Genomic DNA, 14,311 nt, shown 5'->3' on the forward strand with positions numbered 1-14,311 from the left:
TCTGAATTCCTTCTTTGTGTTATCCTGGATGTCTGAGTTTCCTCAACAGTTATTTCAAATTCTCCATCTAAATGGTCACATATCTCTGTTTATCCAGGATGTGTTATTGTGCCTTATTTGCTTCATTTCGTGAGGTCATGTTTTTCTGGATGGTTTTGATGTTGATAGCAGCTGTTCTTTTGTGTCTTGGCATTGAAGAGTTAAGTATTTACTGTAGTCTCCACTGTCTTGGCTTATTTGTAGTTATCTAGTATGGCTGGGCTCTGTGTTCTCACTCAAATCTCATCTCAAATTGTAATACCCACATCCAAGGGAGGGACCTAACTGTAGGTGACTGGATCCTGGGCAATGTTCCCCCATGCTGTTCATATGGTAGTGAGGGAATTGTCACAAGGTCTAATGGGAACATTGGGACTTCCTAGAGACTTGTAAAATTGTTTTGACCAAAATGCTAATAGTGATATGGACAAAAAAGTTCATGCTGAGGTGGTCTCAGATGGAGATGAGAACCTTATTGGGAACTGGAGCAAAGGTCACTCTTCCTACGCTTTACCCAAGAGACTTACGGCATTTTGCCCCTGCCCTAGAGATCTGTGGAACATTGAACTTGAGAGATGATTTACAGTATCTGTCAGAAGATATTTTAAACCAGAAAATGCAGTTCTTCCTACTCTTCCTCCCCTTTTCACAGGCAGAGGAGCCTCATTTCATGACCACCACCACCACTGGCGGCCCATAGGAGAACTGCTAGGCTACTTACATTGTTCACTTAAGGCTTAAGGGATCTTCAGTTTGTTTGTGGTGAAGTCTGCCAAGCCTGAGACTCACCCTTCAGGGCAGTGAGCTCCCCTATGGCCCAGGGCATGTGGAGAAATGCTGTCCAAGGTCCATTATCTAAAATCATAGACCCACTTGGTGATCTATCCTACTGTGGTTGATCTGGTACTTAAGGTGCTAGACAAAGTTGCCTTTACTTCGGCTTTTCTCAAATAGAAGCATCTCACTGAAGCCACCACAGATAGTAATATTCCATGTCTCACCTGAAATCACATCTCCAAGTCTCACCCAAGTTCCATGTTGTACTATCCGGGTATCACTGCTGGTTATTTAGAGCTCAAGGACTCTTTAGTCAACAGGTGATGGGTTCTTCCAGGACTGGGTCCTTCCCTTAAGGCAGCGGGTTCCCTTCTGGCCCAGGGTGTGTGTAGAAATGTTATCTGAGAGCTAAGGCCTGGAATGGGGGCCTCATAATTCTGACCAGGGCCCTATCTTATTGTGGTTGAGCTGGTATCAAAGATGCAGGAAAAAAGTCCTCTTTACTTATTCCTTTCCTCTTAAGTGGAAGAAACAGGTCCCTTTTTAAGCTGTGAATTGTGCTGCCTGTGTTTGTGGAGTTGTGGTACAAGCACTCCTTTAGCTGCCCTGGCTGGTGTCTCAGTGAGTCATGTTCCCCCATTCTTCCCCCAAGTCTACTGGCTCATAGCCCATCTCAAGCACGATGACTCACCTAGAAGCTGCAGTCCTTGTGGTCCATGTCACACAGACGCTGTGATGGGAAAAGGGAGGGGGTGGCATTGGTAATTCAAGACGGTATTTCCTACCCTCTTCAGTGCCTCTTTCAGTGACATGAAGTTAAAACCAGGTATTGTGAGTGTTCACCTGATTTTTGGTTCTTATGAAGGTGCTTTTGCATGTGTGTAGATAGTTAAATTTGGTGTTCCTGTTGGGGGGAACACTGGTGGGGCCTTCTATTCCACGATCTTGCTCTACCCCTATTTTACATTTTCATTACTTGAGGCTTCATAAGAAAGCAAACTACAGTATCAACACAGCACACAGAAACACCTATGTCTGCATAAGAAACTTCAAAAAGTCTGAAATGTGGAGGATCAATAGGCATCTTCCAAGCAATAGAAGAGAGGGAATTGAAGGCAGAAGGAAGAGCATGTTGCAAAGCCATGAAACTGCATGGTGAGAAAAGATAATAGTATGACTGGAGCATTAAATGAATTTGAAAGAGAAAAGCAGAAAGTAAAGTGGGGCTAGTAGATGGGGGGAGCTTTGTACAAAAGTTTGAGAATTTTAGAGTTCCTATTTAAATAGAGGCCAGAGATCAAAGACTCAAGAGTTTGTTTTCCTGCAAACTACTTGCAAATTAGCAGAAAGGAGGGCAGATTAGAGTCAGATCAGTCTGAAAGTAGAGAGATCTATTATAAAACCTTTGCAGTATTTTGGGGAAAAGAAGATAAGATTTTGAATTAGTGCAGTAGCAGCTGAGATGGAGAGGTGAAACTGAAAAACATATTTTGATGGTAAAATCAATATGAATTGGCAGTTTATTATTGAAGTTTAAGAAAAAGTTTACATGGTAGGTAATACAGTAAAATATGTAAATTTGGTAGAATTTAGATGAATTTCTATGTAATTTATATATGCATATATTTTAGCATAGAACAAAAATTTATATTCAGAGTGTCAAAAGACTATCATCAATATACTTTATACACACCACCTCTTCATAACCAACTCTCTTGAAATCTATCCTGTTAACTGAATCTTTAAGTTGGGCATTAAGACTGAAGCCTTACCAGAAAACAAAAGACGAGACTCCTAAAGATTAAGAAATTTGCCTAAGTGGATATATGTAATAAATCATGTTGTCAGGATTCAACCTGAGCTCTATGGCTCCATATTTTTTCCACTATATTTAAAATATCCCACCAATATCATAAAACAGAAATGAACTGATACATTTAATTAAAAGGTTCTTAATGTGCTTGATATTCTTCAGATTAACTTCAATTTCTAATTTACTGACTCTCTTCAATATCAAAGCAGTAATAGCTAATTGTCTATGCCTGGTTATAATCTTATCAAAGCAACATTTCATCATCTCATTTCTGTTTTTCCTATATAATTTGTGAGAACACTGGAAGCTGTTAAGGTGTGACAAATTGAAAGCCCAGTAAAGATTAAATCCCTGAGTACATGATTTGAAAAAAATTTAATGAAATACTTTGCCCAGTTGCCTAGGACTACTGTTAAGCAACTGTTAACCAACACCTTTTCCAAATATAGATTTCCAAAAACATAAGTGGCTAGCCAGTATATTTTAAAAACTGACACGATCTCTCAGAGAAATTCAGATCCCAGAGTTGATGTGGGTAGGAACTGGGGAAGCAAAACTAAGTAAATTAAAGGCACAATGTTACTTACTTTATCCTTGGAGAAACTGAAAAGTTGTTTTCTTTCCACAAAGAATTGGACGGCTATTACACTGGCTGAGTGGCCCCAAAGGACACCCACTGGTTTAGAGACAACATAGGGATTCCAAAGGCAAACTTTATTGTTAATGCCAGCAGTTGCTAATCAGAATTAGAAAAAAAAATGTTTTTAATGGCATGAATATCCCACAGCATTTTCTTTGTGAAGTGAGTTTACCACATAACTTGCAGGTTGACTAATGCACATCTAACTAGACCAGACTAATGGGGCATGAGTTCTGTCAATAGAAATAGTTGAAATGGAGAGAGTAGGGGAAAAAAATTATAAAGGGGAAAAGGCTATGTATGAGGTGAGAGAAAAAATATAGTCCCATTAAAAAACGACAGTCCAACCAGGAGGAGACAGAATCTTTCTTCCTAGTCCTGATATTTCTCTCTCCAGCCAGCTTAGCCTAGAAATGTAGGCAGTTAGTTATCCCAGGAGTAAGAACAAAAACAATGTTGAAAGTTCACATATTAATTAAAAGGTATAAAGAAACGATTTTCATTGCCATGTAAATAATCAAGTACAGTCATGCATTTCATAACATTTCAGTCAACAACATACAGCACATACAATTGTGGTCCCATGAGACTATAATATGGTATTTTTATTGTACCTTTTATATGTTTACATACATAAATGCCATTGTGTTACAGTTGCCTACAGTAGTCAGTAAGTCACATGCTATAGAGGTTTGTAGCCTCAGAGCCATAGGCTATAACATATGGCTTAGGTGTGTAGTAGGCTACACCATCTCTTTGTGTAAGAACACTCTATGATGTTCACACAATGGAAAATCACCTAATGATGCCTTACTATCCCCATCATTAAGCAAAGCATAACTGTGTGTGCAAGAAAACAAGCAACACAAATACTTTTGACCTGCTTTATTAATAGAATAAGATATTTTTGAACATCAGTTATATTTATGGAGCTCTTCAAGAGCAGGAAATACTGTATCTATTCAATAAAGACAATACTTTTTGTTGCTTCCTAGTTTAAGGCCAATTGTGGAGTTGAATTTATTCATCCTTATTTTTTCCAGCATTATAGCAGATACAAAGTATTATACAGAGATTGAAATAATTAACCAATCAATAAATTAAACATTTGCTATTTGAGTCCTTGCCAAACTGAGTCACCAAATCCTCTAGCCTTTTCTAATAAATCCACAGTACTCCTTGAAGATTTGAGGTTGGCATATTCATGAATTCATATTCAAGGTATCTGTTGCTGTGATTGTCATGCATTATTTTTGGGAATTTTATAAACACAGCTCCTTAGCTAATATTAATAATCTTTATATGAATGAGAACTATTGAATGTGATTTAAAAAGACCCATTCTGTAGACCATGTGTGTGCTCTAATTTTTCAATAATACATCTGTACCTCATTTCTGTTTGAACTATCATATATATATATATATATATATCAAATTATCAGCTTTCAGAATGTCTAAATTTTTAATTTAAAATGTTAGTGCCTGAGAAATTTTATTTCCTCAGCTAAAATGTTGTTTTTTACATCAAAAGAACTCTCCTCTAGTAAACTTACGATAATGTGAAATTTTTCAAAAATCATTAGAGATTGTATTCTGAAAGGTAATAGAAAAACATTCTACATTTTGCAGTTCTCTTGTGTATGGGGGGGTGTGTGTGTGCGCGCACATGCACTGTTAGTGGTAGCTGTAGCAGGAGCATTCGGTAGTGTTAGGAAGATAGCAGAATGGCAGACGCTGCACAGTCTTCCTTCCCTATATCATTTTACACCCTTCACCAATTGTAATAAAAAGACTCATTAAAGCATTGGGCACTTTCTCATATTTTTACCCCAACGTAGTTCATATACACTGCACATCATAATGCATCATTATCGGACATTTTTCAGGCAGTAAAATGTGTGCTGCTCAAGACGGTCCCTAGCAATAAAGCAACAAGGTGGAGAAGGCTCCATGCATAAAAATATGCATCCCAGACTATTTATGGGACCCTCAGTTATGATTTATTTTACATACCAATTAAATTGAGCCGAGAGTGGTAATCAAAAGCATGAATGCCCTGTGCAATGTGGAAGGATGTCATATTAAGATGCTTTTTTGGTTTCTCTCTCCAAGCCAGCACCACAGTATTAGTATTGCTGGTTGTACTGGAAATGATAGCATCTAAAGATGCTTTGTAAGTAACTGATAAAAAAAAAAAAAAAGAAAAAAAATCTTTAGTTGATTCTTCACAAGATGTTAGTAAAACGGGGCTGTTTTAATAAAGCTAAAAATTAAACTCAGATTATGATGCAAACTGACACTTAAAAAACACCACCCAAACCCCTTCTCCCACCTCCCACAAAAGAATTCCATTGAGAAGTTACAGGAAATTCTACATTTTTATATTCCCCCACTCTAGGAATACCTTGAAATTTTTTTCATTGGAACAAATGGCACAAAACAATCACAAAAATCATATGGGATTCTAAAGATGTAAGAGGAGTAATTGGCCAAATTCCTATCTTCCTCCCCCTGGGTCTGAGGCAAGCAAACAGGAGCTTATCAACCATCTGCCTTCCCCAAAGGTCCAGCTCATGCCTAAACAATGGTTAATTTAAATTTTGACTGATCCAAAATGTTGGAGAGTGAAATGGCCAGGATTCAACTCCTTGCCAAGATTCGCAAACACAGCCTCAGGCTCAGATCAAAGCGGCTCTTCCTGCATTCCTGATGAACAGTGCCAGATGCTGTGAAGCAAATTCACACTTTCCAAGCAAGGATAAAGATCCTACTACCTTTTGTCAAGAGGACCTTTCCATTACTCTCAGACCCACAGGCTCCAAAAGACCAGTCAATAGCCATAGCTGCTCTTTGATTGACTTGAAACCACCATGCCCTCTGTGGTTAGGCAGAAGTTCTCTTTGGCATTGTACACAATTATTTGTGTCCCACAGTTGGAGGATTTCTGATTTGACCTCAAGATCCAGATCCAATTCCTGTCCCACACAAAGAGAGATGTTGTTGCTTCATAAAGCTTAAGGGGGGAAGTTCCTTTAGTAGAATGGCTCAAATATTTCTGATGAATTTACTATGTAAAATCAGGGGTAACACAGTCTGGGAGTCAATTCTCAATGGATTGCTAGCATTTCTGCACTTCTTGTGAAGCTAAGCACTCACTGCCCTTTGTTCTGGATTATCTGTTCAAATAATTTTGCTTGCATAGTGTAAACAGCCATAGAATGTAGAGATAGTGTCTCCCTTTGCCCAATATAAAAAGATAATGTCTTCCTCTGTAGAAAAAGTTAGGCATGCCTCCTGTCCACCAGAAAAGATTCAGATTCCTTAGGTTTGAGGTTCCTTTTCTGAGGTGGAATACAGTGCATGTGCAGGGATTTATCTGGACCCATCTGCATCACCTCTGTGGACTTGATGGCTAGGGACTGAAATAAATGTAATGATATTTATGCTGCTTGCTTTCCTGAGAATAAGTCTTTTTTTTTTTTCTCTCTCTGACATGGAATAAGTCTTTTTTTCTCTCTCTCTCTCTGACATGGAAGTCTTATGTTCTCTATCATTGCAAGACTTTTTAAATTTCTCTCTCCAAGTAAGCATCACAATATTTGTATTGCTCATTATGCTGGAAATGGCAGGCTAACTTGTTAATAGCTAACTTGAAAATAAAAGTTTAGACCCTTCACAGTTCCTAACCAGCACTGCTATGGTCTAAATGTTTGTCTGGCCTCTTTACCCCCACAACCATCCAATTCATATGTTTTAATCTTAACCCACAAGGTGTTGATACAAGGAGACAGAAACTTTGAAAGGTAATTAGGTCAGGAGAGTAGAACCTTCAAGAATGGGATGAATGCCCTTATAAAGGAGATCCAAGGAAGCTTGTTTGCCCCTTCCACTATGTGAGGGAATAGCTGGAAGGCACCATCTAGAAAGTAGAAAGTAGGTCCCCACCAGACAGCAAATTTGATAGTGCCTTAATCTTTAACTTCCCAGCTTCCAGAACTGTGAGAATACATTTCTGCTTCATAAAAAGAGCATCCCTAATGTAACTAATTTGTTTTGTGTGTGTATGTGTGCATATACATATGGAGTATACATACATATTTATGTAATGTGTATGTATATGTACACATGCACACATAGGTATTTATGCATTTCCAAACAATTATTAAAAGCAAGAAAGTTCTGAGAAACAGAAAAATAGCTCAATGTATTCGTTTTTTTTCTGACCTATTCAACTGGGTTGTTTCTAAAGGTAACTAGGATTTCTTCATTCAGGAGCTCATATTGATATGTAAATAGCTTGATTTAGAAAATTTCCTAGCTATCTCCATAGGAAATAAATGGCTTAACACAACCAATTTATAACTAAATTAATGACATTGAGACTATTCAGTGTGTCATTTACAGGTATTGTCTCTCAAAACACGGCATTCAATCCTCAAAGATTTATTGGGCATCTACTACGTGTTCTGTGCTATGATAAAGATAAAAATAGGCACAGCCTGAACTTCAATTATATGGCCCCAAACTTGGGAGACAAAAACATGTAAACCAAACAATTAGAGAATATTTTAGCACATCATAAAGTGATAAATTGAATAATACAAAATGTATAGTAGAATTTCAAAGAAGAAAGTGTGACTTTCAGGGTTTAAGAGACACTTGGTGAACATTGGAAAAAGCGTTTTAATGCATGAGAGGCCATGACAAATCACCTGTGTGGGAAAGAAAAGGTAAACTCCAGAACTGAGAGCTGAAAATGAGCTCATCTACATCTGTATCTCACAGGTGAAGAAATAGAAACTCGCCACACAGTTTCGGTGATTTTGCCAAAGCCAGCAAGTAATTATCCAACTTAAGTCTGAAAAACTGAGATTAACTCTGAGTTTGGTGTCATTTAATGTTATATGACAGGCAATATTATAAATTGAAGCTTAGAACACTAGCGTTTGGCAGAGCCAGAGTTCGAATTCAGAATGCAGGGCCTGATCTCTTGACTACTGGAACATGGCTTCTCAACTTTTAACATGCACACAAATCACCATGTGAAATGCAGATTCTCATTCAATGTAAACCTGAGACTCTGCATTTCTCGCATTCCCAGGTGCTGCTACTGCTCTCTGAGAATTAAAGTAGCAAAGCACTAGAATGCAAGTCTTGCCATCATTTTATGCTCTAGAGGGTATATTAATCCACAGTTCACAAAATTAGGAGGTCAAATTTTCCCTGTGGGAATCTGATGAAAACTATAGAGCCTCTCCATCAGAAAGATATGCATGCACATGAAAATTTTTTTTATAAAATATCAAGATCTTGAGAACCTCCCCACTATACTCATAAAGCTCAACCATAATAGACCTGAGGAACTTAAGTGATAAACCTCCAGCCACAGGTAATTTTGGAGTAAGAAATTATTCTTCACCAGCTTCCTCAAGTGGTTCTTAAAATTTCTGTTGCTAATGATGTACATCCTTTGTATTAGTCAATACCAGTTTTAGGCTCCTCTTTTAAGCTTCTACTTCTTTAATGTAAATGAGTTTGACCTTTGATACTGGCATACTGCTAATAGCAGAACTTAATTTCTAAGATTTAAAAAAAGGAGAGAATGGGTTACAAAGGAGATGTTCAGAAATGGGACCAGAGCAGAGCTGGCTCTCAGAATAATTAATTCACTGGGAAGTGTGTCATGGAACACAAAAGTGCTGCCGAAGGCCAAAATGGTCTGTTTCTTCACTCCGCCTAGAATTTACCTGGATGGTGTTATAAGGGCAGAGAGGGCAACAGTGACCCCTTCTCTCATAAGGGCCATGGCCAGTATCCCTATAGCCAAATTCAGGTTGACAAGAGAAAAGCACAAGAAGTTCATTTGATCCTAGATCTGCATGACAGGAATATTCAGAATGAAGACACACAGATACACAAAACACTGTCCATTTTTATACTTAGGCTCTATGACGCAGGGAAAACCATGTAGAAATGTGATTGAAAAAACGGAGTGTGAGCTGATGGAAATAGTGGGGAAACCCAGCAAGGCTTATCTGCTCAGATTCTTCTTGGCTTCTCTGTGTGGCATTCCTTTCTCCTGGGTAGGACCACTTTAGAATGAGGGATGTCATTCCCTTATGGTCAGGTGTTACACAAAAAGGTAGGGGAGTGTTAGAATAACGTTTTTAGACTTTACAGCTACCTTTGGGGAAAAGGAGTTTTAGTTTCTATGACCTGACTCGGGAAAGAATGGGCAGGAGGTCAGAGAGAGACTTTGCTTCTGAGGTTTTCATTTTTGGGTATCATTTTCTGGGCCCCAACAGTGTTTCTTGCTTATCCCCCCATATGAACTTCTCTTTGACCTATGACTACTTTTAATAATTATTAGGATTATTTATTGACTCCCATGTTCAAGCACCACTCTGGGTGTTCTCACCCCAATAATCTTAAGAGGGTAAATTATTCCAAGTTTCCTAATGAGAAGATAGCGGTCGGAAAGCCAACTTGCTAAAGGGCATGAAGCTAATTGGGGATGGAGATGAAATTAATCCCAGTCCTGTTTGGCCATCAACTCTTCTACCCTGTACTACTGCCTGTCTTTTCTACTAAGCCTCACTGCAATGTGTACCACAGGTCCAGATGTGGGGTTCTTCCTATTACCAACTACCTTTCTGCCCCTATACCCTGAATCCCAGACCAAGCCCCTCATTTATCTTGAGTCTTGCCTTTCCTGATCACTTTTCTATTACCTCTTATTAATAGAACAGCATTTCTATGTCCTCCCTGCTCTCTCTCTCATCCTTTTCTCTTTTCTTCTTGAAGGAAGAAAGAAAAAAAGGGAGGAAAAAGAAAGAAGGACAAGAGGAAGAGAAAGACAGGCAAAGATCTGGAAAGTAATCAGTTTCTATAAAGGAGAGTCCTTTAAGTTTTAGAGAGCAATTTCAAGGACATAAAGTCCCATGATTACCTGCTGCACTATTACTACTACTTTATTAGAAGTTCCAATGGTATAAAATCTGATGGCAATTATTCAGGAAGCAACCTCACTGAAAATATTCTTTGTTTACAAAAAAGGGTTATATGACTTGACACTCAGTAAAGCAATATTGTAAGATCTAAACTATACAATGTAATACTATATTTTCAAGTCTATGGAAATCCCATAATACAATTACAACACCAACATAATAAACATTCCTACCCAGAAAATTACTTCGCTCATGTGTTTCTTCATTACATCCAACTATCATCTTTACTTTTCAGCTTATAAAGAAAGACACAAAGTAGTGTATGCTGCTCTGACATCCAAAGTATTGCTTGAAGATTTAAATCTACAGGTTACAAAATGACATTTATGGGCCTGCAGTATTACATATTGGAGGCTCAACAATTCACACTTAATGTCTAAACCAAGATATAACTTGTTTCTGATTAAATTGTAGAATGTCAGAGTTCCTGAGAATGCCTGAGTAAAAGGTGAGAGAAAAAGCCATTTCCTTAAAATCAAATTATCTGATAAATAAAAATGTTTTTCTCACTTCTTGAATTGCGGTAAGGAAATGATAGCTTATGACGGAAAATTTTTAAAAATATCAAGCTTAGGAGCAGGATGAGCTGGTAAAATAAATGATTTCTTGTTAATATCCTCAGTATGATTTTGAATTGGTAGAGGAAAATATTTTAAAATTACCTTTATATAACATTATAGAGGGAAAAAAACTTCATTATATTTTTCTATTAAGATGCTAACTTTCAACTCTTTCATTCTCTTGCCACATAGTTATAAAAAAGACATTAAGGGACCCTGCCATCAATCTTTGTCCTCATGTGTGCTGTCAAAATGACCCTGTGTAACAGCAATTAGTTAATGCAGGAAAGTGATTTGAAAATGAAAAGTGATACCTTAAAAACTAAGTAATGATATTAAGTGCACTTAGATTAAGATAAAATAAGGCACTCTGTAACATTTGCCAACAGATAGACATTGTGGCAGGGTAGAAAATTGGGCCAATTCTAAATAGGAATTCTTATCATTTTTCAGGCTTTTACATTACGAACCATGTGACTTGGGAAAACACCCTGCTTTGAATTTTCTTTGAGGTTCTCTTGAGGGAGTTTTTTAGTTTTAATTCTTATTTTGAAGTTGGAGTTCCATGCCCTAGTCCACCATAGGCTTCTCTAAACTGAGTAACCATCATGTAAAAGAGAAAAGATAAGAAAGATAATTGGGGAAGTGGAGCAGGATGATGGAACAGAAGGCTCCACCAATTCTCCCCCATACCCCTATAAGGACACCATTTTAACTGTCTACACAGAAAAAACTTTTATAAAAAACAAAAATTAGGTGAGCCCTCATTATACCTGGTTTTCACTTCATATTGCTGAAAAAGCACTGCAGAGATAGAAAAAAACAATCCTGAATCAAGAACAGCACCCCTAGCAGCAGCAGCAGCAGTGTGGTGCTGAGAGCTTCTCTGGGAACTGGGGAAAGCAGAGCACAGCAATTGTGTGGCATTGAACTCTGTACTGTCCTGGTAAAGCAGAAAGGAAACCTGGACCAAACTCAACTGATGGCCACCCAGAGAGGGAGCCTTAGCCAGAGGGGAACCACCCATCCCAAGGGCCTGAACTTGAGTATCACCACCGATTCCACAGAAATACAAACTACAATCAGAGATTACTACAAACAACTCTATGCACATAAACCAGTAAATCTGGAAGAAATGGAAAAATTCCTGGACGCTTGCACCCTCCCTAGACTAAACCAGGAAGTAGTTGAAACCCTGAGTCAACCAATAACAAGGACTGAAGTTGAGGTGGCGATTAATAGCTTACCAACCAAAAAAAGACCAGGACCAGACGAATTCACAGCGGAATTCTACCAGATGTACAAAAAGGAGTTGGTACTACTCCTTCTGAAACGAGTCCAAACAATACAAAATGAGGGAATCCTTCCCAAATACTTTTGAGACCAACATCACCCTGATACCAAAACCCAGCAGAGACTCAACAAAAAAAGAAAATTTCAGGCCAATATCCATGATGAACATAGATGCAAAAATCTTCAATAAAATATTGGGAAACTGATTGCGACTTCTAAAGTTTTTGACTCTAGTCCCTGACTTGCAGACGGCATTTTGGGACCCACCCAGGGGCTGGGGGACCTTCCTGACCTAAAGGCAAAGACACAGGTCTGGCTGGATTTGTCACTGGCTGACTGCAGAGCCCCAGGGCCTTGAATGAACATAGGCTGTAGCCACGGAGTGGTTAAAGCAGATCTTGAGTGAGACCCAGTGCTATGCTGGCTTCAGGTCTGACCCAGCATAGTCAGAGTAGTGGTGGCCACTGGGGTGCTTGTCACTCCACCCCCAGCTTTAAATGGCTTGGCACAGAAAGAGAGATCTCTGTATGTTTGGGAGAAAGTAAGGGAGAGAACAAGAATCTCTATCTGGTCATCCAGAGAATTATCTCAAATCTGGTCTGAGATCTGAAATGCTAAGAATACTATAGTCAGAAAGAAAAGGGCATTAATGAGCAATGAATAATCATCTAAGGGTACAAAACTCATTGGTAATAGTAAGTGCACAGAAAGCCACAAAATATGACACTGTGCTGTGTAAACTATTACTATCTGGAATAGAAAGACTAAATGTGATGAACCAATCAATAACTACAATGACTTTTCAAGACATAGTACAATAAGATAAATAGAAACAACAAAAAGAAAAATCAGGAAGTTCAAGTATGGAGTTTTTATTTTTTGTGTGTTCATGTAAATAGCATTGTTTTCAGCTTAAAATAATGGGTTTGTAAGATAGAATTTGCAAGTCTCATGGTAACCTCAAACCAAAAAAAGTGAATATACAAAAAATAAAAAGCAAGAAATTAATATTACCAGATACAATCACCCTCGCTAGAGGAAGATATAGAGGAAACAGAAGAAAGAGAAAGCCAGAAAACAAATCACAAAATGGCAAGAGTATGTCTTTACTCAATAATAATATTGCATGTAAATGGACTAAACTCTTTAATCGAAGACAGACTGGCTGAATGGGCAAAAAACAAGACACATTGATCTATTGCCTACAAGAAACATACTTCACCTGTAAACGCACACATAGACTGAAACACACAAGATGAAAGGGATGAAAGAGAGATTCTATGCCAATGAAGACCAAAAAGAGTAGGAGTCACTAAAACTTTTATCAGACAAAATAGATTTCAAGACAAAAACTATAAGATACAAAGAACATCACCATATAATGATAAAGGGGTCAATGCAGCAAGACATATAACAAACTTTAAATATAAAAGCACCCTACATGGAGCACTTTGATATATAAAGCAAATATTATCAGAGCTGAAAAGAAAGATAGGCCTTGATAAAATAATATCTGGAGACATCAACACCCCACTTTCAGCACTGGACAGAACTTCTGAAAAGAAAATCAAGAAACACCTGACTTAATCTACACTATGGACCAAATGGATCCCACAGATATTTACAAAATATTCCATCCAAGAGCTGCAGAATACATTCTTTTCCTCAGCACATGAATAATTCTTAAGGATATACCATATGTTAGGTATCAAAAAATGTCTTAAGACATTCAAAAAATTGAAACAATATTGACTGTTTTCTCTCATCACAATGAATAAAACTAGAAATTAATAACAAGTAATTCTGGAAACTATATAAATACAAAGAAATTAAACAATATTCTCTTGAATAACCAGTAAGTCAGTGAAGAAATTAAGAGGAAATTTAAAAATTACTGGAAACAAATGATAATGAAAAAGCTACATACTAAAACCTATGGGATACAGTAAAAGCAGTACTAAGAGAGAATTTTATAGCTAAAAGTGCCTTCATTGGAAAAGAGGAAAAACTTCAGATGAACAGTTCAGTGGTACATCTTAAAGAACTACAAAAGCAAGAATAAAACAAAACCAAAATTAGTAGAAGAAAAGAAATAATAAAGATCAGAGCCGAAATAAATAAAATTGAAAGAAAAACACAACAGATCAATGAAACAAAAAGTTCATTTTTGGAAAAGTTA

At 37.6% G+C, this 14,311-nt stretch overlaps 1 protein-coding gene across 1 annotated transcript in view; it reads right to left on the bottom strand.

The window, feature by feature from the left end:
- The window catches only part of WDR49 (WD repeat domain 49), a 147,429-nt gene that overhangs the window by 91,511 nt on the left and 41,607 nt on the right, over positions 1-14,311 (bottom strand). Inside the window, 2 exon segments of the mRNA XM_037729507.1 lie at positions 3,217-3,365; positions 5,283-5,450. Of these exon segments, the coding sequence (XP_037585435.1) occupies positions 3,217-3,365; positions 5,283-5,450 (317 nt within the window).

The sequence above is a fragment of the Cebus imitator genome, unplaced genomic scaffold, assembly GCF_001604975.1.
Source record: "Cebus imitator isolate Cc_AM_T3 unplaced genomic scaffold, Cebus_imitator-1.0 Scaffold308, whole genome shotgun sequence".
Taxonomy (NCBI): domain Eukaryota; kingdom Metazoa; phylum Chordata; class Mammalia; order Primates; family Cebidae; genus Cebus; species Cebus imitator.